Source organism: Syngnathus typhle, linkage group LG6, assembly GCF_033458585.1.
Source record: "Syngnathus typhle isolate RoL2023-S1 ecotype Sweden linkage group LG6, RoL_Styp_1.0, whole genome shotgun sequence".
Lineage (NCBI taxonomy): Eukaryota > Metazoa > Chordata > Actinopteri > Syngnathiformes > Syngnathidae > Syngnathus > Syngnathus typhle.
Window position 1 is genome coordinate 194,240 of NC_083743.1, and position 26,908 is coordinate 221,147.

Consider the following 26,908-nt stretch of genomic DNA (forward strand, 5'->3'; position numbering starts at 1 on the left):
CAATCTTCAATTCTAGTAATGACACACGAATTTGATGCACAATTTGTCTTCATGGGCCACATACAATGATGTGGTGGGCCGTATCTGGCCCCCGGGCCTTGAGTTTGACACCTGGGATTTAAGGGGATCTTAGGAATCTTCTTAGATCTAATAGTAAATATTTTGTTCTTAATGAATTTGCTAACTTTTATATTTCATGAATATTTCTCTCTCTCTCTCTCTCTCTCTCTCTCTCTCTCTCTCTCTCTCTCTCTCTCTCTCTCTCTCTCTCTCTCTCTCTCTCTCTCTCTCTCTCTCTCTCTCTCTCTCTCTCTCTCTCTCTCTCTCTCTCTCTCTCTCACCTGTATTATCTGATCAAATAATCAATCTTTAGGTATTGGGTAATGATCCTCATGATTTGAATTAGGGGTGCAGGTAGGACATGCAGGACCCCCCCCCCCCCCCTCCTTCAAAATTGACCACCGCTGCTTTATAAGGTGACACAAATGGTTCCTTTTATTTGTGCAAGTGCGTAAACAAAACAAGCTCTTTCAATAAGGGAGCATGGAGTAGTTCGTCTTGCAGAGCGTCCTAATACCACGCCTCAAGCGTCATCCACATTTCCGCTGTTTAAAGTGCATCCTTCCAAATTTAATTTCCACTTAATACCCATTTAATTTCCCGCTACATTACCACCTCCACTCAGCCACTGATCTACGGCAGGAAAACGTGTCCACTTTGTTCCCCGCTGATGCCATCACAAGAGTGCGCGTATGTTACGCACGTTTGAGCGGATTGGCGGAGAATCAGAAGAAACGGAGACGCGGTGAGGCAAAGCGTACTGAGCGTTCTTCCGGCAAGCGTGCACATTAAGCATTAGGGGTTCGGACTGATGTAACCCCGCCTTCTTTTGCCACTTGCTCACTCCTTGTCTTCATCGTACGCCTCCTCAGTCAGTCAGTACGGAAGGTAACTCCGTGCGTAAAAGCTGCCCCTTGGATGCGCTCTGCCTCTCACCGAAAGTATTCCTGGAAATGCATTTTTAATCATCAACCTGCTCACGGTTGATGTTTCAAAGCATTACTGTGGCTCTTAGTCATTAATTTTTTTTTCTTAAGTGTTTTCTTTTTATTATTTTTTATTCCAAACGTGCCCGATGCCTCCTGCAACCACTCGCTCCTGAGAGCGCTCGACAACGTGCAAAGCAAATGAAGGCGAATAAAGTGGGGAGTTAATTGCCAATGCTGGATTTAAACGAAGGCAACAGAACACAAGCAGCGACACAGATCCGCTCAAACTTATGGCGTGAAGGTAAGATTTACAAACATTGCCTTTCAATCATGCCATCCCTGCATATATCGCCTAATTGGAGCTTTTTGGTCAGGTTAGGATGCTTAGATTGAGTCATTTAATGACGATATTAATTAACTGTTAAAGGTGCATTCATCATTACGTGGTTTTAATAAATATCCAAATATGAGTAAATGGCTCCACTGCTGTGTGAGAGCTGTGGTGAGAAGCATTTTCTTCTCATGGTCAAAATACATGGCACACATACTACCATATGAAAAATATCATCCATCCCTAATTTGCGGACATCATTTTTCTTGCCTATATCATGATACTGACCACTTCTGCTAAATTGCTCACATCCTTAATTGAACACATCAGGGCAGTGTTGTGTTGTCTGAAAAAGTGACTTTTAAGGAGCTTGTGGGTTGAATGATTTGAATGTTGTGTATATATATAAATATATAGTCTTTGTTTTTAGAAATGCAGGATGTATAGGACCATAACATTTGCATAAGCTGGCCATTTATGACCCACTGTCCATAGGTTGCCGACCCCTTTCCTACTGTATCGGCTTTGTATGTGCTCACTAATAAGGTTGACATGTGTTTGCGGCCTTGCAGAAAGTCAATGTGCGTTTGTCGTGTGGGCAGTGTGTGAGAATTAATTGCATGTGATGCTGCTGAAAACGATGTCAACAGTGAGGGCATTGTTGAGTTTAACCTTTTTTTTAAAGAGAAAAATAGAGTCACATTTTTAATCAGATGGGTGATGTTGACCTTCAGACTTCCAGACCAGATCAGGTTTATTCTATTCTGAGACTGTAATAGGGAAGCGGAAAGAGCAAAAACTGCAATGTGAACAAATTTTTTTGAAAATATATATCTTTTGTGAGCAGCTGTTCTGGCTCTCAAATTGAAACTGTCATTAAAAAATTATGCTTGTAAGATAAGGTGAAGCACTTAGTGCAAGTGCATCCAGCAGCAAGAAAATAAAGCCAATGTAATAGCGGCGTGCTGTATATGAAAAAAGGATGTCCTGTAAATTTGCTTCCCAGTTGGAGTCTTTAGTATTGGCCCATATGGATCCTCACAACTGATTCAGCTTTTTTTTTGTTTTTCCTGAGCACTTATCAAGCCATGCAGATGATTTGACAGAAATAGCTCCAGTGAATCAAATCTCCTGGAGGGGTTCTGAGAAGGGTCTGTCTGAAAGGCATGTCCGCTCCAGCTGCATTTGATTCTAATCAGCAATTGATAACAGGAAGCCAACTTCATGTGATTTTTTTTCATATTTATTTACACGAGGGTTGTGTAACATCATTCTGTTTTTCAGTGATTAAAAGCTCAGGCGTACCACAATGGCTTGGGGAGGGGCTTGAAAGTCAAATCACTTTCTGCAGCTGGTCAGTCAATAGTGACATTTGAATTGAACAAACTGCTCTCTTGGGAGACCATGTGTCTTCAACAGAACATGAATATGTCACTGATCATGTTTAATCACATAAGCATTGATCTATTAGCAGGTCCACAATAGGTGTACCGACGGATGTGTCCATAAGTTTGCATCGTCATGTACCACGTATCCTTCATCCTATAGCCTTCACTTTTCTCACCTTTCTAAATGTTCCCTCACCTACTCCCAGCTCGCAATGTCATCTGCAAACATTGTAGTCCAAAAGCATTCCAGGCTAACCTCAGATGAAGGGGGCTTAGAGGTGATCCCTGATGGAGTCCCGCTTTCACCTCACACTTCTATCACATTGACAGCTCTTTTGCATATCCCTGTACTACTTTGTCATGCAGTATCACAAGTATACTGTACATCACCAATGTCAAAATATCGTCGTATTTGTAACTACACATCATGTGGTATCAGTGTGAGCCTGGTGCACACAAAAAAAAGATTTTATTTGGCCCAGGATGACCCCCAAAAAGGCAAAGGGACAGGAGCTTCTCTGACCTTTGCGTGTGCTTCTATCAGTATCATCAGGACACAGGGATGGAATACAGAAATACTACTAGGACTGACCTCGAAATAACAGAACGTGTAAACCCCCCCGCCACCCCACCCCACCGAAACAATTCTGATAAAGTTGAGTCTGTGCTGCACATGATTCATATGAGTAATTTTTGGGTGTGCATGGGAAGTGTTTTGCTTCATTTCGTGTTGTTTTTCACAGAATCTTCATTATTTTTAGCACTCGTTAGAATTGCCCACACACACGTTTTGTGCGCCTACATTGTCACATGATAAGATGCCCATATGCCTCACATTGTCCAAAAACATTTGAAGTTAACTAACACCTTCCTTCTTTTATATTGAGGAAGGTCTGACTAAAATAAAAATAAAAACATCCAATTGCTGGCGACACCTCATCTTCACATGGCTTTTTGTACATATCGATAGTCATGGTGTCAAATTATTAGGAACATATTTTGCTTTATTTGCAAGCCCTTATATTGTTAGGTAAGTTCAATATTTACAATCGCAAATCAATGCCTTGCAATACAGTGTTTACAATGCTCGTCAGTGGATTTCCATTATGGATTTAGATTCGTCTCGTTGATTTCGCAGCACTTTCCCCATTAGTACCGTCAACCATAAAAAGTCCATTTATGTATTTTTAAAGCCAGGGATTACCATTATGGTCCATTACAGTCCATTGGAGGCGTTCCGGAATGCAAACTAGCTTAAACGTGCAAGGTCATTCCAGTTTTTAAAGAGATGGGATTAATCATCGGAGAGTATTTATGGGTGTCCGTGTGTTTAATGCGACTCACATTCTGAATATAAGAAGTATATAGAGCTTTGATAAATGTAAGATTAAAATGAGGAAAGTTAGCCTACTTTTCCTCAGGAAGGTGTGCAAACGGAAATAAAAACGCAGTCCGCTTGAGGAGTCCAGATTGTTAAATCAGGCAGGCTGATTGCAGCACATGAAACCTGACACACGGGCAAGATTGATTTCTCAGCTGGCTCACAAGCGCTGAGTGAATCACTTGGTTCCGCTGACAACGTACTGTAAGTCAAAAGGTCACATTTGGAAAGAAAAAAAGAAAAAGATCAAGTAAGGTGATGGGTCAAGCTGCTGGGCTACGCCGGTCGGCACGCCTCACTTCAATGATCATTTTCCAAGTCCTTGGGGCAAAGGTCGAATACTGCTTGCATGGTACTAAACGACATTTTTACTGAAGGCTTCTTTGACATTTTACTCGAGAGGATGTGAGTCGTTTGGTGAGCACAGGAGTCTTAGCTACTGATTGCCTTTCCTTTCAAATGGAAGATCTGTGCAGCATGGTTCAGGTGGTAGAGCAATTTCCTGAAAACACAAAGGTTGTGGGTATGATCTCGAACGTGCCCTTAAGCAAGATAGCGAGCTCCTAGCGCTTCCTTACCAGTCGGTGACTGAGGAGACCGTATCAAAGTATTTGAGCGTCAACAAACATACTAGCTTGCAAAATGTGGAAAGAGATGTGTGGGTTTTTTTTTTTGTGCGAATACAAATACTCCAATACAAATCGACATTTGAGGCATTTGATTTAAAAACAAACGAGATGCTGTCATGTTGTTCCTTTTCTGTCCTGTAGGTTGGTAGTATCATTACCAAGGTTTTAACACAATCAATAAAAATAACAAAAAATAATAAACAACAAAACTAAATAAATTCTTTTATCAGTGTTATCAAACATGTGGGCTGGGGGCCATTTGCGGACCATATGATGATATTCTGCGGCCCCCTTGACATTTTATGTCTTTTGTAGTTTTTTTTTTCTTTTGTTTATGGGCTACTGTAGTTCTGGCTAATGACAGCTTTCAGCGAAACATAAATCTGGGTTACCAATGATTGAAAAAAGTAGATTAATTTTGTAACACCTGATTTAATTTTGATGAACTTGCGTTTGATAGATTTGGTCAAGCCCAACGAGCTAACTTGGCGCCAAAAGGCGATCAAGCTGGTCTACGCCATCTTTATTGCGTCGACGCGAAAAAAGCCGGCTTCCTTACTGTATTTGCAGTCACTTTGTCCCGATTACTTTTGTGTACTTCTTGAAACCACTTGCAACCCATTGTGACAGACATTGTGTCCAAGAGCCAAGCATCATCTACCGTTCTCATGGTTCTATTTATGTTATTGAGCAAACTAACTTTTCACTGTTCAACGTGTCAAGTGTTGCTTCGTAGTATGCTAGTAAAATGTGTTTTTTTGAGCAGCAATTTTCCTCCTGTGGCAGCCTAGGCAAAATGACAGCAATTGAAGAAATGCATGAAAAACTTAAACTGCATAACTTGAAATGACATTCTTTTACCAAGAAACTGTCTTCTCATTTACGCTTTCAGGAAAAGCATAAATATAAGTAGAGAAATTGGCTTGGCAGGAAAATTGATTCCGCATGAAAGAAACTGTAAAACATTCACGTTTGAATACCATTTTGCTATGGCTTGTCGTAAACATCGTCGTTTTTCTAATTGGCATCATCCACATGGAATTAGATGATTCTAATTAGTGCAAGAAGGACGTAAATGAGGGGATGGATTAGCTGGAATGTCACGTTGGGGAAATAGGATTGATATAACGGCTGTAGTAATCTAATTTGGATTCACTCACAATAAACCTCGTCACGCGTTGTAAGCGACTTCCAGAAAGCTTTCAAGTGGATGTAGAGAGACTGGGAAAAAAGGCTGAAAGTGTATTGCTTCATCTACAGTCATCACAATGGCGCAACGTTGAGTCACCATTTCTTTTTTATTTTGCTTCTGTGCCAGACATAAAAATAACCGAATAATGAGTTGACTCGCCCGGTCTGTAGGGCAAGGAGAGTTAGCCACTGTTTTTATTAATGAATGTGCAAACATGCATTCAGTTATAGGTCCAGTGTTCCATTTGTTAATTCCTACAATCATAATGTATATCAGTAATATAATGAAAATGTGTGGAAATGTGAATATTTACTTTGCAAGTAACAGTTTGTGCCTCTATTTCCACAATTTTTTGGTTAGGGGCCACTGTGCGTTTAGTTTAAAAAAAATTAGTCTGGAGCCTTGCAGCTATTTTCATGTTTGAAGTGTGCATTAGTTTTCTCATGGTTTGAGGGAAAACTCCATGCGCCATGATTTAGCATTTGAATTCATTGAATTACAAATTCATGTGGATGCACAAGACATTAGCATAAACAAAATGAAAAAAATGAGTATATAAAATAAAATTCATATGCAAATTCGAATCCCCTTTCAATACAGTCGCAATGATTATTTTTTTAAATTACCTCAAATTGCAGAAAAAAAAATGGGTTGATAAAGAACATAACTAGATGCAAATAATGCTACGTGAGATTTACCTACAGTCACGACAGTGTGCAGCTTTTCTTTTGTGTGTGCACCTGTGTGTGTGTGGAATGGAAAAACATGCTCGTGCGTGAGACGTAGCCTCACATGAGACAAGATCGGTTGTTAGGTTGGAGCTTTCCTGCAACCTAATGAGACTGATGGAGGTTCTCTCTCATTTTTACCCTCTGGTGACCTCTGGAATCCAGCAATGCACCTCAAACTTAACCTACGGTCCTCGTTGATTTTTTTTTTTTTTTTTTTAATAAATGTGTGTTCTCATGAAACATCCAGGAATATCTCCAGTGTTTCATTGGCTTTCATCACTTTGTGACACTCACTACCTACTGTAGAGAACAGTCGGTCCCCTGCCAGCTGTGAAATATTTTTATTGAGTGGCGTTTCTGTCATCATAGGTTATTGCATATGTCAGTCAAATATTGGACAGAGTGGCTCCAGCCATTTCAAAAATATATATATTTTTAAAATAGCATGTCCTTTCTTTCCAATGACAGGTTGATTTTTAGCATAATGCTAATGTGTTTTTCTGCATTGGCCTTTGGGAATTTCGAGAGCTTTTCTATAAATCCACTTTATATGCATTTTATAGTGAAACCGCTAAAAAAGGTCATCTATTACCAATTTTTCAAAAACGTTTATATCCTCTCCCTGTGATTTCAAATCAATTGCTTGATGTGAAAATCCTTAGGAAAGTCAATGCACGTTTTGAAATTTGACACAGAAATGTTCGGTAATGACAAAAGCACAGAGAAGAGGGTGTATAATTGCAACGCCAGGATAGTGACACAGTAATTGCTCAAACTTGAATGCGCGGGTTTATTTTGAGCGCCAGTTAATGTCATCGCAGTGTCCACCTCCACAGCCAGCCTGTGAAACATAGCGAGGTAATTGTGACTTTTTCCTCATATGACGACAAAAGAGAGGTTTTCAATGAAAAAAAAAAAGATTTTACAAAATAGTCATTGACTTTTTCCAGCATTGTTGACTTTTGACTAGGCGACAAAACTAATTATCTAATTATAGCAAAGCGAAATCAACATGTTGATGGTATTGACAAACCGGTATCAGTCAGTGGTTTTGCTGTCGCTAGAACTCAGGAGCACATTTTATGTTGATGGAGCTTTAGAGTTTGACCAAAATCAATCCTCAACTCTTAGAACTATAAGCCTATTAACTTATTGCCTACACAGTTTAGCAAAAAAACATTTACTCTGAAAAAACTGCTGCTAGAAATAAATAACCATGACTGATTAAAAGATTAGAATAAAAAGCTTCAGGTTTGCATAAATACATTTTAAACACGGGGCAAAACTGCACAAAATAGTCTTATAATGCAGAAAACGAAATAAATGTCAAATTTCATTTAAAAGAATAGAGGCAGAGGAGCTTAATAAAAAACGATGCCTTTTGGAATAGGAACGTAAAGGTGTTTTATTTTCCACAGCGAAATTACTAGCAATTCAGGCAATGAATGCATTGCAATTAAAGGTCGTTTCTTTCAATGAGATTTTGTGGCAGAGCAGCTCATTTTGAATTATGACACCATTATTGTGTTATTGTAGCAGAGGGTAAGCTATCCGTTGATGTAGCAATAAACTCAAGTCCTCTATTGTGCACATAACTAGGATGCATCCCAATAGATTACACTCACAGGCCACAACATTAGGTACTAGCTAATACATGGGTGTCAAACATAAGGTCCGGGGGCCAAATCCGGCCCACAATAACATTTTATGTGGTCCGTGTGAGGATGTGGGTCATGTTTCTTGCAAATCTTCTTAACTTTTAACAACACTGAGAGGAGATCTTGCAAGATTTTTTTTTCTTACGACCCCCCCCACCCCTTTTTAAATCAAATTGAAAAATACTTGAGCAAACAATTTATTGGCGTTTGATTTCTAAGCTAGTTAGCCATAATTTTTTTGTGTATATGTGATAGTCAATCATATATTTATATGGGTTCAAACTTCACAGTCATAAGATCACGTACAAGAGCTGTCAAAAATATGTTTGGTAAAATAGTGATAGCGAATATTTGTTTGGACGTTTGTCATCACTCTCTTCAAAACAAGAACAACCCAATTCCATTTAACCTACCAAATTCTTAATCACCCTTTTTTATGTCAGCTATAATTATCAAATTGTCATGAGCTGTCTAGAATCAGGATACATGAATTATTCAAAGTAACTAGTTTTGTTTTGCTGTGAAATAATCACCCCACCCGCCTGATCGACTTTCGGAAAAACTTTTAACAGTTTGCACTTCAATGTCAAAAAGAACGATTACAGTCGCTTCTTCATTATTCGCTCGCTGTCAAAAGGTCACATCCAGTTTCTATTACCTTTTGGAAAGTGAAATTCTCTCCACTTTTATCTGATGAAACAACAAAAAGTAGTTATTGTGAACACGACAAACATCCTTTCATGTGCTTATCGTAAGGCCGGAGAAATGAAAGCCCAGTCGCTGTAAGTGCGGTCGAGTTAGATAATGCTTCCCGCTTTCATAGATCAGCCGGGGTCACCGGGGAATAAGTACGCCCGCTCAGATGCGAGACCGAGCATTGTGGGTAAAAAAAGTGGGTGTAAGGATTTCGCTCATAATGCCGAGGTTACTTGACCCGGTCGAGATTTTGTTTAACTTGCAAATCGAATGAGCTCGCTGCACTTTGAGCTCGCTGCACTGAGTTCCATTTGTACTGTATAATAATGCGGTTGTGTATCTTTTTTTGACGATCAGTCAAAGGCCGAATCTGAATTGCCTCTTGGCACAATGTAATGAAATTGATCCATTTTTCCACATCGCTCAGTGTGATGCTAACTACTGTTTTCAAATCCGACAAAACGTAATTTACAGCACTTTATAAGGCGTGTTTAGAATGCAAAATCATTTGTTTTTTTAATTTTCAGCCCACAGTTATTGCATTAAAAGTTTAGCACAGTTATTTGGTGTCGTGCTTTTAAGCAGCTCGTTATTAATAAGCATAAGAGCCGACAAGTGTAGCTTTCGCCTCTTTCAACAGATCCATCCCGTCAATTTCCACTTTTGGAATTGAGGTCGGTGGAGGGTGTAACAGAATGGACGCTTTAAGGTCTATTTGTGAGAGATTGGATTTGCCGGAGGGAGGGTTGCTTTAAAGCGTGCATCCATCCATTTTCTATATCGCTTATCCTGCTCAGGGTCGCTGGGAGCTGGCGGCTGTCTCGGATGACTGTGAGGGAAAGGCGAGCATGTTAGTCGCCAGTTAATCGCAAGGCACTACTAACTGTCCACACTGTCGCCGAGTGGCACAGACTAAACCCCCCCCCCCCTCCCTTGTTGCTGCGTCATTGGTAGGTCATCGGAAGGTGAATGAGGAGACACTGTTATAGCATGATACAAATTAATTAATTCATCAATCTAAAGGAATTCTGAAGTTAAATTCTGTGCATTATGATGTATGAGTATGAGGTGCCTAAATGTATTGCTTTTGTCATGATAGTAACTTGATATTACCAAGATGCTGGGCGAGGCCCTAATCTGTCTCCACTTATTTAAAAAAGCAATCTGAATATACAGACACATGAGTAGGGCCGTGCTTTTTCTGTCTTAATTAAACTCATTAGGGACACGGATGATCCGGTGATTATCGCAATTGACTTTGAGCAAGAGGTGTGTGTGTGGGGGGTGGGGTGGGGGGCAAAGCACTCTGGACACCAGCCATTTGCAAACAGTATCAGTCAAAACTGAAATTTATTATAATATCTTGGGAGAAGTGATATTTTCTTTCTGATGGCTAATTATAGTTTCTGCTCTTTCATTGCTGCAATCTCAAGACAATCAAGATATCAAGCTATCTAATTGCCATTTTTTCCCTTGAGCTGTTGGAGCCAAAACAAAAACCTAATATTCTCTTCCTCTTTCTACAGTCATCATCATTTATTTACCTTTTGCAATGAAGAATAAACAAGCACTATTACATCGTGCTGCTGTAGACAGAACATAAAAGGAGCATCTTATACGAAGTCCAATTTGTAACTCATAAGTCTCTTTTATACAGCAGCTAATTAGCCGTAGAATGTATTTATTGTAAAATAATTGCCTGCTATGGTTTCCCCTTTGATTTGAAATCTTCCCTACTTGTACTTTTCAAATTTTATACTGTTTATTTCCTAAGCTTGAATTATTCCCCACTGTTACCGGATTCTTATTTGTGTCAATTCGATTGACTGATAGTTGTATAGAATTATTATTGTTGTTGTTGTTCCTCTCAGTGGCAATATTTTTGAGTGCGAGAATTTGCATTTAAACGACATCTCAATTGTGTTGATATACAAAGAGGGGTGATTCTTTTTCTGTTTGTTGACTTTGTTGTTTTCTCAAATGGGTTTGTAATGGTAGAAAACAATCATATTCCTATGAATAAAAATCTGTGCGATTGAGTTGAGTTGCGATTCAAGTCATCCTTTGTCTTCTATGTGTTTTTGTCAACTTTAATCATTCATACAATTTTTAGTATTTCAATGTTTTTTGGTTTTTTTTTCAACCAGAATTGCTGCAGGCTGCTTTACACTCAATTATATCGTGGCCACCTTATGTTATCGTGAAGGTTCACCGGCGAAAGCTTTCCTATGCTAGTTTATTGACTGGCTTCCTCATCTGCACTTCACACAACACTGGGGCACTCGGGGAGTCGAGAGGATAAAAGCTGGCACGCAAAACGCAGCCCCGCTGGCTTCTATCCAGGGTTGCAACCTTTCTGCTCGCATCGTGGAAGAGTCACAAAAGAAACTCGGGAGACAGACTTAACAGGATCATTGTCAAATACTCCTCATCTCCTTTTGAAGGGGGGTCTGCTTGTAAGTTCATACATACATTGCTAAACCAACTTTAACGATGTTGCTAACCAAAACAGCAGCACAGAAATTGATTTTATGTGACAATGATGAGCCAATGTATTATTCATCTACGTTTTTGTCTGTTTTTAAATATTTGTTTTCATTTGGCACTTTAACGACTGTGATTTTGAATATGTTTGAAGATAGTTTCGGGTTTAGTCCATTCCAAGCAGTAGTCATTTTTTCTCAGAGATTGCATCGATGTGAGATATTCATTGATTTATGTCAGGAGGCTGACTTTTTTTTTTTTTTTGCATGTGACAGCTTTCAAAGTGACAACAAAATGTGAAAGTATTCTCTTGTTGTGCTGTCAAAGCAGGAAATGCCTCATTACAACTGTAAAGAGATTCAAATCAGCCTGCTAATCAATATCAAAATCAAGCAGACATCTTCAAAGAGGGAAATGGAATGATTTTATTGGCTGTTGTGCCCGCTCAGAATAGCCAAAATCCCGAGGACATTTTGTCCGGCGATCACAAGAGACGAGAAACGATCCAAATTTGACAGAAAACGTTGATGGGTTGCCAAAACGGATTTCAGCGATTGACGTTTGCGCTGGCCATTTTCAGTCAACACAATTGGCAGTAGTCAGCGGTGGATTAGAGTAGATACGTCATTGTGTATTCATGTGAGCCTCATGCCTAATCGTGTTTGTGATACTGCGGCAAAAAAAAAAAAAAAAAAGTTAAACATCCATTGTCAGTGTGTTTGCCAAGTGGTGATTACACTCTCAGGCTGCCTCCTAGCGCCTCTTTCTAAACACTAGCAAAGAATCACTAACCCTTCCCATAGCACAGGACTACTTGATGAAATGTTTGCAAGAAGGCAAATTGATTGTTTTGTTGCGGTGCGTGTGTATTCAGGCCAACACCGAAACAAATGTTGAAATGCTTTCATCGCTTTTTCCCATCAATGCAATCGTGTCACCTTTGAATGGTAATTCGACATGCGGGCGGAGCCTCCGCATCTGAAGAGACGGAGGCTGCAAAAAGGTCCTGGACTGATTGACAGACTAAATCGCTCTGTCATGTGACTTGTAATTGCTTTGTAGGTCACACGGGTGACAACAACAGTACTGCGTGGGATGGCTCTCTAATAGTTGGATCAAATGAATAGAAACACATTAAATGTGCCAGATTGCAGTCGAGGGTGTAGGAGGTTCGAAGCTGTCAAGATATCGACGGTAAAATGATATGCTGCGTTGCTTAGAGTAGTTTAATGCACAATTTATTTATGCACAAAAACCAGTGCTTAATCATTGATTGAGAAAATAAATAACAGTAACAACAAATTATTGTTAACTAACTACTCTCATTAATTTTCTTGCCTCCTTCCAAGTGTGCTGCATTGTGGCTTCATGCAGAGCTGATTTAATATTCTGTAGGTAACTCGAGCCGCTGGCTTAATCGCCTACCAAACTGAATTAATAGATTGCTTAAGGAGACAAATTAAAATAAAATCTCTCTTTGCTCACTGCAGATTTTATATCACAGTTGTGTTTTGGCAAAGCCTAATTGGGTGTTTGCTCGCCATCTCAGAAGGGATCAACTTTTTGATATGCTTAATGTCGATATTGGCCGTATTGGGCGACGGCGTGGTTTTTCTGACTTCAAAATGGTTGCGCAAGAAAGTGGAAAGGTGCTAATGAGACAAATAACAATGGAGGAATGCGTCTTGTAGGTACTTCTCACTGTCGAGCTGTTTGAAAGGCAGGGCAAGACAGGAGCAGACAAATCAAATTTGAAAAAAACAAGCTAAAAAAGGAACTGATTTCTTTTCAGTCTCACCATATAACTCATTATCACAGTGATGACAAAAATTTGAGGTGATAGAATTCCACTAATAAGCATTTTCCACCCTAAGACCCGCCCCTTTTCATGCATTAGCCCATCACAGTGCTCACCCCTCCCTCTTTGGTGTTTATCTCATTTCGAGTTAATTTAGCAAACCAGCTCATTTATGCATGATCGCCAAAAACTTCACTCATGTGTGGAGCAGATGTTTGACAGCAACAGAAAATATGTAGTAATGGTAACGCTGCTGTGGGCTGCAAAAAAAAAAAGAAATCTCTGCAAAGGGAATGCGATATTAGTTTCCCTCCCACTGTGGAATTAAAAAGCCACATGGCAAGGAGGAGGAGGGGTTTTTTCAACCTTGTTCCTAACTCTCAGACTGCACTGAAATCATAACTTTCAATTTATTTCTGTAGGGAAAAAAAACAACTTTTATATATTTAATATTATTATGCTTTGGAACTGTTCATTTCTGTTAATGAATTCTCTCCCTGTTGAACCTACAGGGTTATTTGTCATCAGCAGGTTGAGCAAAAGATACTTTGCATAGTTTAGAGAAGGTCAAAGTTCACTTATAAAGATTGAAGAGCATTTTGGGTTCATCGTCAAATGTCACCCCAAATGTGAATGACCTTTTGTAGTTAACGTGAAGACTACATGCATTATACCTAATTAAGGATTTTTGACATGCCGTTGGTAGGTGCTGATTTTTTGGTTAGCAAAAGCATTCAAATGAACGAGAGGGAAAAACAGCAGCTATGCGGCCAGCGGTTTCACACATATGCGGAGCAGCAAAATAAATAAGAATGGACAGCACAGGGCATCTGCAGGCTACATCTACAAACTGGTCCCCCGGAGCACATCATTCTTGCTTCACTCACTCACTTAGTCTTTCTTTTCTTTGTTTCTCTGCAGAAATTATGCCATCTCTTGATGCACCGAGGCAGCCTCCTCTGGCATTTTCTCTTATTAAATAGGCTGATTCCGGGTTTAGAAAAATGCAGTCACACATGCTCTCATGCACACACACGCACACACTCACACTTGCACACTATTGCAAAACGTGGACGTTTGCTTCATTATGTAGTCTTATTAACATTATAGCGTGTGAGGGGGCTGATGCGATTATCTACCCTTTCCTGCATTTGCAATCCCAGACATGGCGAAGGATACACATTGTGACCGCAACATTAGCCACACATGTATTTATAGATTTCCGTAAGTACTCTCTTTATTATTGAGGTTATAGTTTGTGCTGCATCGTATCAATTGCTGTGTAGTGAGCCATTTAAAAAAAGGTTACAGTGGGGAAAATGAGGATTTAATGTACTATGGATTTTATAAGCTTGGCCACTTACAATGGCAAAGAATGTAAAAACAAGCAGAAAATGATAGGAATATATTGAAAAAAATTGTATTTTGTTATTGCACTGAATTTATTTGATCACCTACCAGCCAACAAGAACTACGGCTCTCACGGAATTTTATGGGTCCTGAATATAATACTGCACACCTGAAAAATGGGCAAGCAATTTAGATAACCGATTGTGTAAGAAACTCCAAAAGAGCATCAATGATGTCAATCTCAATTTCTTATTTATTTATTTAATTGTTTAATTTTATTTCATTTTATTTCATTTTATTCCATTTTATTTCATTTTATTTCATTTAATTTTATTTCATTTTATTTTATTTATTTATTTATTTTTTTGTTAGAAGGAAAACGTCCCGAAACAGCAGCACTTGCTCACCACTGTACAAAGTCATTCAAGTGAAGCATGTCCAACTGATGGAGCGCCACTCGTGACACTTTCTTGGAACTTCTCCCGAGTTCCATTTTCTCTGACTTTATTGTGTGGCTTAAATGAAGTCCGTTTTCTATATGGTGTCTATTCAGTCCTCATTGATTTCATACAAGGAAGGCTGCCAGTAGAATGTCGCCAAGTAGCCATTCGTGAAATTTCAGTCAATAGCGTCTTATTGTGTTTCACTGTGTTTGCCTTTTGTTGCCTTTGCTGCGTGGATGTGTTTTATACATTTCGGCCTTGACCCGCGGAGGTGTTAACTTTTTTGTGTGTGTTTTTGCGCAGAGCATTATACGTTTTTTTCCACACCATCCTGCCTCAGGCTTTTGCGATATCCTCCCCAACCGCAGCGGGCTTCTATTGTTGATCCTTCAGGCATCCTAATATTTTTATGACGTGAGAATGACACCAAAATGTGGTGTTTATGAAGGATTGCAAATTCAACAGTTGGTGTTCAAAAACCTTTGGCCCTTTTCTAAAATATGTCGGTATAGTGATAAGTATAAAAGTAAAAGAGCAATTTTGTTTTATATATCTGCTTTTTTTAGAACTGTAACAAATTTGTGTTCATTCACTATCACAAATTGTGTATTGTTGGCAACAAGTGTAAAAAAAAATAAAAAAATGCATGAGTGAATTTGAATTGAATTAATTAATTTTTCCTCCTTTCGTGATGAGTCTAAAGTGTAAGCAAGATGGACCTGGAAAAAAAAAAGATAATTCAGATATATCAAATTATTAACATGTTTCTAATTGAAACTGCTAACAGTTGCTAAACTTGGAATTTAGCAGCAGCAGGGAGAAATACTCAAAATATAGAAATATTTTTCCTCATTTCCAAAGCTTGCATAACATGGTTGATAAAGTCGCACCATGAGTAATTCCAGGCCTCGGGCATGATGGTGCACAAAAATCGCATCTGCAGTCATCATTTGTCAGTAGCAAACGACACGAGAAGTCAAAAAGCGTGCAAGCTTCGGTTCTTTGTCTCGCTGTCTGAACATCTCCTGTGCTTTTGCTGCTTCCTTTGGGATATCTTTACACTGTTTGTGTCCCGCGCTGGAAGGGATGGGGAGGGGGGTAGTTGGTGCTAGCAATCATTTGTGCTATTCAATTGTTATATTACATTCAATGAACCAAAATCTGTGAAGCAGATGCAGAAACCTCTAGGCTGTCACTGCCTTCTCCCACTGAATGATTCAAGATTTCTCAGACATTAATTGTTTCCAATGAATGTAAAGTACTGGCTTTGGTTGCCATGACAACTCATGTAGCCTATATTTTTATCCATTGTTGTTGCTAGCCCAATGAGCAACGATTGAACATATATATTTTTTTCTTCTCATAAATCCATTACCTAACCTTTTTTGTTTTGTTTTTTTTAATGTGTTTTCAGGGCCGGTTGCTGGCCTGCATCACTCACAGCTAATGGATGTCTTTACCCACTATGCCTACAACGACAGTTTCTATGACAATGCAACATGGGGCTTCAACGAGACTGCTCAAGAGCAGAAGCACGCCTACAACTACTACGCCATGCTGCTCACGCTGCTCATCTTTGTCATCGTATTCGGCAACGTGCTGGTGTGCATGGCGGTGTCGCGGGAGAAAGCCCTGCAGACAACCACCAACTATTTGATCGTCAGCCTGGCGGTCGCTGATCTTCTGGTGGCTACGCTAGTTATGCCCTGGGTCGTCTACTTGGAGGTATTCATATGTAAAAACTCAGACACAGCTGACTTCACGGATAAGTCAGAGGGTCACAAACCCTGAGAATTCTTCAGAAAACGCTGATGGAGAATCACTGTTTCCTTCGGGGGGACAAAAAGTAATATTGAAAGAAATTCTCAGTAAACTGCTAAAATAGCCTAGAGTCAATTATCTGGCCTGTCACCCGCGGAGTCCAAGGATCAGGGGAGGCAGTGCCCCCATGGCCCCCCCTCTAGCTGCACCAGTGGATTCCAGCCAACCAAAAAAGAATCTTTATTGTATACATATTTATAATACAGAAAAATAGCACAGCATTTTATATGGTGATATTTATAATTTAGATATATTTTTATATGCATTTTATATATATTTTGTAATGTAAACAGCAGCTACTTCAGACCATAGCATCAGAATATCACGCCACTCACAGTTCACACGATATGTATAATATTTCTAATTTTGCAACCCATCATCATTTCATATTGTAACATAATGGCGACGCAGCTGTGAGTCATCAGTGCAACCCAGAATGGAGAGCAGAGGCTGGGGTTGAGCTTGACATTTCTAATTTAAAATAAATAAGCAAAGGTCATACTTTTGATTACATATATATGATGTCATGATGGCAGCTATGCATACTTTTTCTGTCCCTATACTTTGGAAAATGGTTTTGTGATATCAGGATTTTGGGATGGATAATCATAATGCATGGACCGTAAAGCAAAACTAATTTCCTGTGAGTGAATGTCAAGTATAACACGGAGAATAAATAAATCCCATGAGACGTTTTTTTTTAGAGGCTAGTAAAATGTTTTCAATGTTTCATTTTATTAGGAATGTACATCTTTATTTTCCTTTCAGTTTGATTTTAACTGGCATTGGAAATTGCTCCCTCCACTTCTGCTGTTAGCTCCCCAGCCTCCATTTTTTCAATTTCTCATCGTAACGCCTTTGCATATTAAACCCAGAATGCTGACACTATTTGAATGGCAAAACCTTGCAAAAGCAAAAATCCCCTTTTGGCTGAAGATTGAGCGTGCGGAAACGAAAGCAGCTGCGGCCCCGCCGACAAACCCACTTTTCTTTGGGCATCACTGTCAAAAAGAGACAAAGCGAGCAGTTGCCGCAAAGTCTTGTCCTGCCAGTTCCGACTTTATGTTCTAAATTAAAGCCGGTGACCCCGCAAAGTTTGCCATGAAGCAGTGAGAGAGAGTAAAAGTGATCTATCAAGACACTAGTCAGGTTCTAAAGGTTGAAAAATGTAAAAGAGGAGGAAAGGTTCAAAGGCGGCTCATTAGAACGTCTAATCTTTGTCAGGTCGCTGTTGGTGAAACGTTTGACGCTTAATTTTTGGACGACAAGGCCTCAGGGACAAAGATTAATCGACCCCCTGATGCATACGTCTCATCCCATTTTCAGAGCCGTGCGAAGTGGCAGGTGGGCTTGTGTCAGGCGAGACGGGGTGGCCTATCTGGGCGGTGTTGATAATGTTACGTTCATAATGGGGTGCTTGGACTAACTAGCTTAGAAATGCACGCTTTTTTTGATTGAAAGCAGCAGGAGGGCGACAAGCACTGAATGAAGGTAAACGGCGAAGAGATTGGAGTTGTATTCTTTTTTTTGGGTAGGAGCAGAATTTATCAGAACTGGACGTGTTTTCTGATAAACTGTAAACATCAATTGTAAATTGATTTCTGGACTATAAGCCGCACCTGAATATAAGACGCTCCAGCTAAAATTAGAGGGAATTCCTTTTTTGTACATTTATAAGACATACTGGACTATAGCCGCAGATGTTTTAATGTTTAATATGGGTATACAAATCATACGTAATAATAAAAATCATGAAAAATACATGTGCAAAAAAGTTGCTTTTTATAGTCCGGAAAATACGGTACAGTTGAATAAGTAAAGGGGATTCAAGAAAAAAAAATCAGTAACAAGCAATGAATTGGACTTGCTCACTTGGGCGTGTTGGATAAATCCCAAAAGAGTGAGTTATTCAGACAAGCAATTCTTTCCTAAGTGCCTCGGCTTCCTTTTGTTGATGGTTGCATGAAGCCGACACTTGTCGGTATTCTTCCTCTTGCAGGTGGTCGGGGAGTGGCGCTTTAGCAAGATCCACTGTGACATCTTTGTCACTCTTGACGTGATGATGTGTACCGCCAGCATCCTCAATCTGTGCGCCATCAGCATTGATCGGTGAGTCAGCCGATGCTCACATTGCTTTTTCATTCCTGGCACCTTTACATTGATTTTTTTTTCTCAAGGAAATGTTTCACTTAATGAATAACATAATTTTATATATAATATGACGCATAAATATGCTTCGAAGAATCTTGATAAAATGCGATACGCTCATGCAAATACTCCATTCATAGAAGTCTGTTTGTGTTTGTATAGAGATTGAATTAAGATTATGAAGCGTTTGCAAAAATCTATTTGTATCTGGGTCGATAATTCCAGTCTGAACATGTGAATTGTATGTCAAAGTGCAGACGTTTATTAACAAGAGTACGTGCAACCAGCAGGAACCAATTAATAAGACAGGATATGAAATACTGAAATGAGTCTCGTCAGAGGTTTTGAGACGCAGTTTGGGAAAGGCGTGCACCCGACCGCATCTTTTCTACTTTATGACTGCAAGTGGAATTATGTTTTCACTTGTTAACTATTCTCAAGGGGACGCGAAGCCGTGAGTTAATTAGATACTGTTGAAAATCAGGAGACAACCACAAGCAATGCTGTGGTCAGAAGAACAACTAGTTATTTGTTTAGAAGGGCGAGTATAAATACATTACGTAAACGAATTTGTAATCTGGACATATGCATATATACATATATGTACATATACTTATAGATATACGTGCATATACTTTTCATATACAATTCACATACACTTACCTATACTTATATGAACATATAATAATAATAATAACAACAATAATTATCATGATAATAATAATAATAATAATACATCCGATTTATATAGCATCTTTCTGGAAATGAATACATATACTGATACATATACATATAGATATACTTATATGTACATATTGTGTGTACATGGTATACAATTCACATACACATACTTATAATATACATTTACTTATGGACATATACTTATACATATACGTATAAAATGACCCATATGCAAATACTTACATACATATATGTAGATATACCTATACATATACAATTTATATACACAAACATACTTATAATATACATACACATATACTTATGTATATATACATATTCTTATACCTATACACATACACATATGCATATACACGCATATATATGCATATATGTACATATGTATGCATATACACACAAATAGAGGCGGAATAGTGTCATGTTCAATTTTACATGAAGTTCTGCTTGGCTGCACAGAATAAAACACTTGCTCACACCTCTCATTATATAGAACTGGAATAGAATACATGTACATGTCTCTTTTTATTTTTTTCTGGAGAAAATCACATCATCACATATAATCCCCTAATGCATCATCATTTGTATTTGAAATGAATGTCTGTATAGAAGCCAAAGGTAAATGACACCACAATTTGCATTTAGATGTTATTTATAAGATTCGTATAGGATGAGTGTTTACTTGCTGAATCTCGAGGGGATGACTGTGATGGCTTTCAGGACTGGCATCCTCTTGGTTGAGAACATCCAAGTGTTTACCTAAAGGATAGTTATTTTACGAGACTCTTGGATGAAATGTGTCGTGAACTGGAGGCGGCAATTTCTTTCCTACATGAAAGGATAGTTTGCTTCTTGTGCTCCCTTTTGCATACATCTCTTGCTTATCAAAGTGGAGTAAATTGGAAAGGGTTCACCTCACAGCTTCTAATTTTGTTTCGTATGCTCACGCTGCAGCTACATGCATGAATGTAGGTTGATTATTTTGTTAGAATATTGTTTTTCCCGAAGGGTTAGCCCAAAAATAAAAATCCACTTTTAAAGCACAGCACTGAAAACCACTTAAGAAAAAATGTCTGTGTCTCAGATGACTGGTAACATTACAAAAGATCTTGCAGCTGGAACGGATAACTGGCGTTTCCATCCATTTCAATTGGGAAAGATGATTTGGGATAGTTTGAGTTACTCAAAACAAATACCAAAACGTATCTGAAGGCCCCTCTGCATAAAAATCCAAATGACCTTGACTTTTTTAACATTAATTGCACATCTGTCTCCCCAATCCTAAACACAGAATGTAAACAAAGTGTTTTTTTTTAACAATAAAGTCAATGAACATTAATTTACCTGAAAGGTCAGATGTTCTTGGAGACTGTGTACTCAAATCGGATCAACTTTATCTAGAGAGCACTTGAAAAAAAAATCAGCTGCATATAATAAATAAATAACATATGTATAAAAACAGTAAACTGGAAAAGTAAATGCAGATATAAAAAATATGTACGACTTTAGTGCACACACTGATCTATTTTGTCTTTACACCTTCCCTAACCGACGTTCAAAATCGACATTCATTCCAGGAGACCTTCAACAAAATTACATTTGGCCAAAAATATCAATGTACAAGACACCCTAGGAAGCCATACTTTCCTGACGATTATCTCCGCTCCGCTGACAAGGTCGACGAATACATCTAGGTGAACGTATGAGAGTTCCCTGCAGCATTCGGAGTGTGAACCTCTGCTTTCCTTGCACCTTGCAACGGTCCAATCCATTTTTCTCACATCACAAACACACACACATATAATGCTTCCATAAATCATATCACAGGTTTAGTCATCCACACATATTCACATCAAACATTCTCTAGATTGTTTTTGTCATCACTCGCCCTCGCTTATGGAAAGAGAAAAAAAATCCCGACGCTGATTAGAAGACTAATCAAAAAATATTGATTAACCGATCTGGGTTGTCTCCTCGTATCTCGTCCACAACAATCTTATCAGTGCTGGGAGACATAGCGAAACTCAAATCAAGATTTCAGTCAATCAGTACATCACTCAAACCAAATGGGTCGAGGAATACGTCATCGTGGAGAAGCTGCACAACTTAAGTCATCAAGTCGGGGGTAGTGGTAAAACCACTGGAAAAATCAAAAACTCTTGAGGAATCAGCCTGAAAATGCCCACAGACACCCTCGATCGACTTAATCTGCCGTTGGGGGATAGAATGGGAGAACTTCAGCCACCATGTTGTTCCAAACAAACAACATAATAGTAGCAATTGACAAAAGTTCACCGCTCAATGAAGTCAGGGCCACCTCTACACTCCAAACCTTCGGTCCACGTCATGCAGGGATGATCAATCCTCGTCCAGCTGCACTTCTTGACTTTTTGTGGACGTGCCCTTACCTCAGGGCACAAGTGCTGAATGCACTAGTAAATGCAATTATTTATTTTTACAATTAACTAATAATAAATTGTATTTATTTTTCATTATTTTTTATTTATTAGTTAATTTATAATCCAATGTATTATTTTTTATGATTACAATTCACTAATAATTAATTTTATTTTTTATTCATTCATTAATTTACAATCTAATTGAGTCTTTTAGCATCAGTTTTAAGATCCTACATGTCATTGTTTCTGTGACCTGAAACAAAGTTGCTCCCCCCCTCCCCTCCCCTCCCCTCTCTCAGTTACACAGCAGTTGCAATGCCTATGCTGTACAACACCCGCTACAGTTCCAGAAGAAGGGTGACGATCATGATCTCAGTGGTGTGGGTGCTCTCTTTCGCCGTATCCTGTCCTCTTCTCTTCGGGCTCAACAATACAGGTAAGGGTTTTTCTACACTCATTGTATTAAAACAAATAATAAAAACCGAGAGGTGGTCACAATTTTTTTTGTTCATCAACATTGCGGTCGAGTAGTTCATCTTCAAGTGCCCAACTTGATAAAGATGTTATTTGCTGGCTAGAGCAAACTGTTCCCTGTGAAAACATCACTCAGCTGGAATGAAGGGAAACAAAATTGCGCCGCTCTGACCTTCGACATAAAGCGCCGTTCGTCTGGATACATCCAATGACAAGATTTGAAATAAGACCTCCACTCCAACTTTGCCAGTTGTTGAGTTTACTTTATTGCACAATACTTACAATGACTCATTTACTCATGTGCGTGGAAAAAACGACAACTAAACCAACGTAATGAAAAATGAAAAACTATTTGAACACTTCCCTGTGCTGAATTAGCCTTCGAGCAGGAATCATTGAATCTTCCAAATTGTCCTTAGCCCAGATGGCTTCAACAAAGACCAGAGTGAGAACAAGCAGCTTGGTGGAGGGTTTTAAAATGCTACATTTGATTCAAAAAGGTGTTCCATGTCTCACCTTGTTTGAGTCCTCAAGCTGGTGAGAATAAAAAGTATTGTCATGTTCCAAGCAATGGAGAATGGGGCCTAATAAAAGGAATTGTGTAAATAACCCCCAGGTGAGGCCAGGTGACATTTTCTGATGAATTTCCAAGACAAACCCTCAGTTGTTGCCAAGAATGCAATTTCAAGGAACAGCATGTTACGCACGTAAGATGACTTTTGGATAGGAGATCAAATTCCACACCAGTCATAAAAAAAGGGGCTAAACACAAATCCCTTTATTTATTTTTTCCTATGGGCAGTTTTGATTGTTCTCCTTTCTCCTCGCAGCCACTCGGGAAGCGTCGCTGTGCGTGATCGCCAACCCCGTCTTTGTGGTGTACTCCTCCATCGTGTCCTTCTATGTTCCTTTCATCATCACCTTGCTGGTTTACGTGCAAATCTACGTGGTGCTGAGGAAGCGAAGGAAGCGGGTCAACACCAAACCTAAGCAACGTTTGGGTCCGGCCGCCGTTCCTGATGTGGCCACGTCACTCAAGGTAAGCTTTGAAAACATTCCAGAAGAAATCAAAAAAATCTCTAATGATTTTTAGCTTTATTATACATCATGCTTTGAATGGACGTGGATTGTGTTGCATGAATATTGATTTTTGTCTTGGTTACAGCACATTTAAGGCAGGATCTTCTCCATCCCGAGTTTAGTATATCTTTAAATGGTGCACTGTAAAAAAAAAAAAAAAAAAAAAAAAAAAACATCCCATTTTGGTTGGGCTGAAATTTAACTTGGAACAACCCACAAATATAAATTGTTGACATTTGTTGACTCACACACTGCGGCAGAAAACATGTCTGGTGTGTATGCGTGTTTGTATAATGACACAAGTTTTTGTTTTTTTTACGGTACATTACGATATAATTCAATGGGCTGTGAAATTATTTCATGGTAGCATCTTGACAAATGAGCAGATAATCATTATGATGAGGAAATAATCATTGTTGAGTAAGAAAATCGCATTTCAATGCAGCTACTGGCTGCACTTGTTTGTAAGGAAATAACCTCGACGTATACTTTATGATGCTGTCAAGTTAATGGGCTGACTTTCAGCGGCAGATCACATCCTCGCTGAGCTGTCTCGCCGTGCCAACGCTCATGTATTCCGCTTTGACCTTCCAGCATGGTGTATCTGCGTGATGACAGCTCCCCGTTTTTGTCACTCGTGAGCTGACATTGTACCTGCTGCTTACTTGACACTTTTTTTTGGGGGGGGGTGGGAATTGCAGGAGTGCACTCACCCGGAAGATGTGAGGTTGTGCACGATGATTGTCAAGTCAAACGGGAGTTTCCCCGCCAACAAGAAGAAGGTGGTGCGTTGTCATTTTGCTCTCTTTCTTCTTGAGTGTGACGGAAAGTGAATGTGATGGACCCCGGGAGAGATTTAGCAAGATGTCACCTTGAGATGTGACATCCCATTCACGATGTTAAATGACATAATAATTGCTTAGTCAATTGTGTAGAACGGATTTATTGTGTTTTGAATTAATGGACCATATGCACGGCACTTCCCGTACAAAGGTCAGTTGCCACTGTCAATTTGTTAAATGCTACCGGGACGCCAACTGACCAAAAAATAAGCTCTGTAATTAAATTTGGGAGTTTAACTTTGGAGAATCTAAGATATTAGTCAGCACGTCCGACTCAGAGATGTGCATATATGACCTTCAATCGACGTCCTGGATTGGTCACCAGCCAATCACAGTGATCACATGGACAAACATTAAATATACTGTAGGACCTACAGTGTAGGTGTATATAGTTATAGATTATATATTTGAAATATGTAGTTTAAAAAAACATCGCAAGAAAGTAACACAAAGAAACAATAAAGCAAGATGTTTTCAAATTAAATTAAATTAAATTAAATTAAAAATAAAATGAAAAAATAGATAAAAAAAATAAGAGCTGAGTCCCATTCTGTATTGAATGCCAGCTGATACAAATTTATTTTAGGGCGTGGTTTCAGAATGGACAGTGATGATTATTTCTGGCTACTGTTCACCAGGAAGTCATTCCATATTTTACGACTAGCAATAAAAAACTCTTTATCCACATTCAGAAGCAGTGGAACAGCTGCATTGTCTTTCCGCAGGGATCAATTTTAGGCCCACTGCTTTTGTCTTTATATTATCTTGAGATGGGGATTTTCTTCCATTGCTATGCTAAAGACAAGAAGATTTATGATCCATTAAAAGTACTTTTATTAGGTCCTGAAGACATTAACGCTTGGATGAGCTTTTAATAAGCTATCTCTAATTTTCTGCTACCTTTTGACACTTCTCAGATATTTATTAAAGACGTCACCAACAAGGGTGACGATTTAGAACTGGACGAGCTCAACAGCGGAAGCAGCAGCCATAAACAGAAGCCGCAATGCGCCCTGGGAGACACTCCGGCCACGAGTCACCAGCGGCTGATGCCAGCCAAGGCCAACGCAAGCCCAACTTCCTCACCCCCGACGCCTCCGGAGGAAAGCCAGAAAGCGGAGAAGAACGGAGACCCCAGCAAGGAGGCCTTGGGAGATCCCACACAAATGGTGGCCAAAGTCTTCCAGACGCAGACGTTACCAAACGGCAAGACGCAAACATCGTTGAAAAGCATGAGTAAGAGGAAGATCTCCCAGCAGAAGGAGAAGAAGGCCACGCAGATGTTAGCCATTGTCCTCGGTGAGTTTTCTCAGAAATTACTGTTGTCGGTAAAAACGAAAGCACCCAAAATGAAATGAAAATTTAAATCTCCTCTCATGGGAAGCCAATTTCCTCCAATCATTGAAAAGGTTCTCCTCTCTTCTCAGGTGTATTCATCATATGCTGGCTGCCATTTTTCATAACTCACATCTTGAACACCCATTGCACAAAATGCAAAGTTCCCGCCGAGATGTACAATGCCTTCACATGGTTGGGCTACGTTAATAGCGCTGTGAATCCCATCATCTACACTACTTTCAACGTCGAGTTCCGAAAGGCGTTCATAAAAATTTTGCACTGCTGAAACGCGGCGAAGCTTTTTTTCTTCTTTTTTTTTTACGCTGAAGGATGAACACAAATATGTGGCTGGGCAAATACCTCATCTTGGAAAGGACCGCAAGAGGTAACGGAAATTTCATTTTCAAAGTCAGGGAGCTAAGTGACTGATGAAGAGATTTTTTTTTTTCCGTTGGACTCATTTAAGGAGTGTGTTTTTTTTTCTCTCTCTCTCCGAAACTCTGAATGTAAAACAAGAAATGTCTGTAACAACGGCTTGTTTGGCAAAGACAAATGTACCTTGTTCTCCAAAAAAAACGAAAAACATTGTGCTTGTCCCCGTGTACTGTATTCACTGCACACACAAAATTGCTATTTATTGTGTGTATTTCTCGTTTCTAAAAAATATATATATACATATATGTATAAAATCAGTGTTCATTTTCAGTGTTCAATCAAATATGTGAGCTCTATATTCTGAAAACCTATTTGGAATGTGTGTTCATGGCAAAAGACTCTTTATAGTTCTTGCTGTATATCGTGGCTATGCCAATAACCACACGATTGCAATTTTATAAATTGGAATGTCATATTTCATTTATTATCATTATTATCATTTGTTTTAAATATGTTTTCCTAACACATTTATTGTGTTTATATTATATATGCCTGCGACGGAAATGTGATGCATGCTACACTGTTTCTCTACTCGGCTTCCCATGAAATGTATCTGTTCAATTGAAAAAGACAAAAAGATGTCCAATAAACAGTGAGACACTGTC

The 26,908-nt window shown here is 39.1% G+C and overlaps 1 protein-coding gene across 1 annotated transcript; it reads left to right on the forward strand.

Moving 5' to 3' along the window:
- Positions 1–948: 948 nt before the first annotated feature.
- On the forward strand, positions 949–26,908 carry LOC133156186 (D(2)-like dopamine receptor). The gene is made up of 8 exons (XM_061281995.1): positions 949–1,290; positions 16,485–16,795; positions 18,891–19,000; positions 22,434–22,570; positions 23,439–23,647; positions 24,390–24,473; positions 25,448–25,829; positions 25,958–26,908. The coding sequence occupies exons 1-8, from the start codon at positions 1,221–1,223 to the stop codon at positions 26,152–26,154; spliced, it is 1,500 nt and encodes a 499-aa protein (XP_061137979.1). The 5' UTR covers positions 949–1,220; the 3' UTR covers positions 26,155–26,908.

Bases quoted from the DNA above. Each gene is read 5' to 3' on its own strand.
- LOC133156186 (XM_061281995.1), top strand. From the start codon at position 1,221: ATGCTGGATTTAAACGAAGGCAACAGAACACAAGCAGCGACACAGATC. The intron at 19,001-22,433 runs GTGAGTCAGCCG...CCCCTCTCTCAG, and splicing joins TGCGCCATCAGCATTGATCG to TTACACAGCAGTTGCAATGC. The intron at 23,648-24,389 runs GTAAGCTTTGAA...TGGGAATTGCAG, and splicing joins ATGTGGCCACGTCACTCAAG to GAGTGCACTCACCCGGAAGA.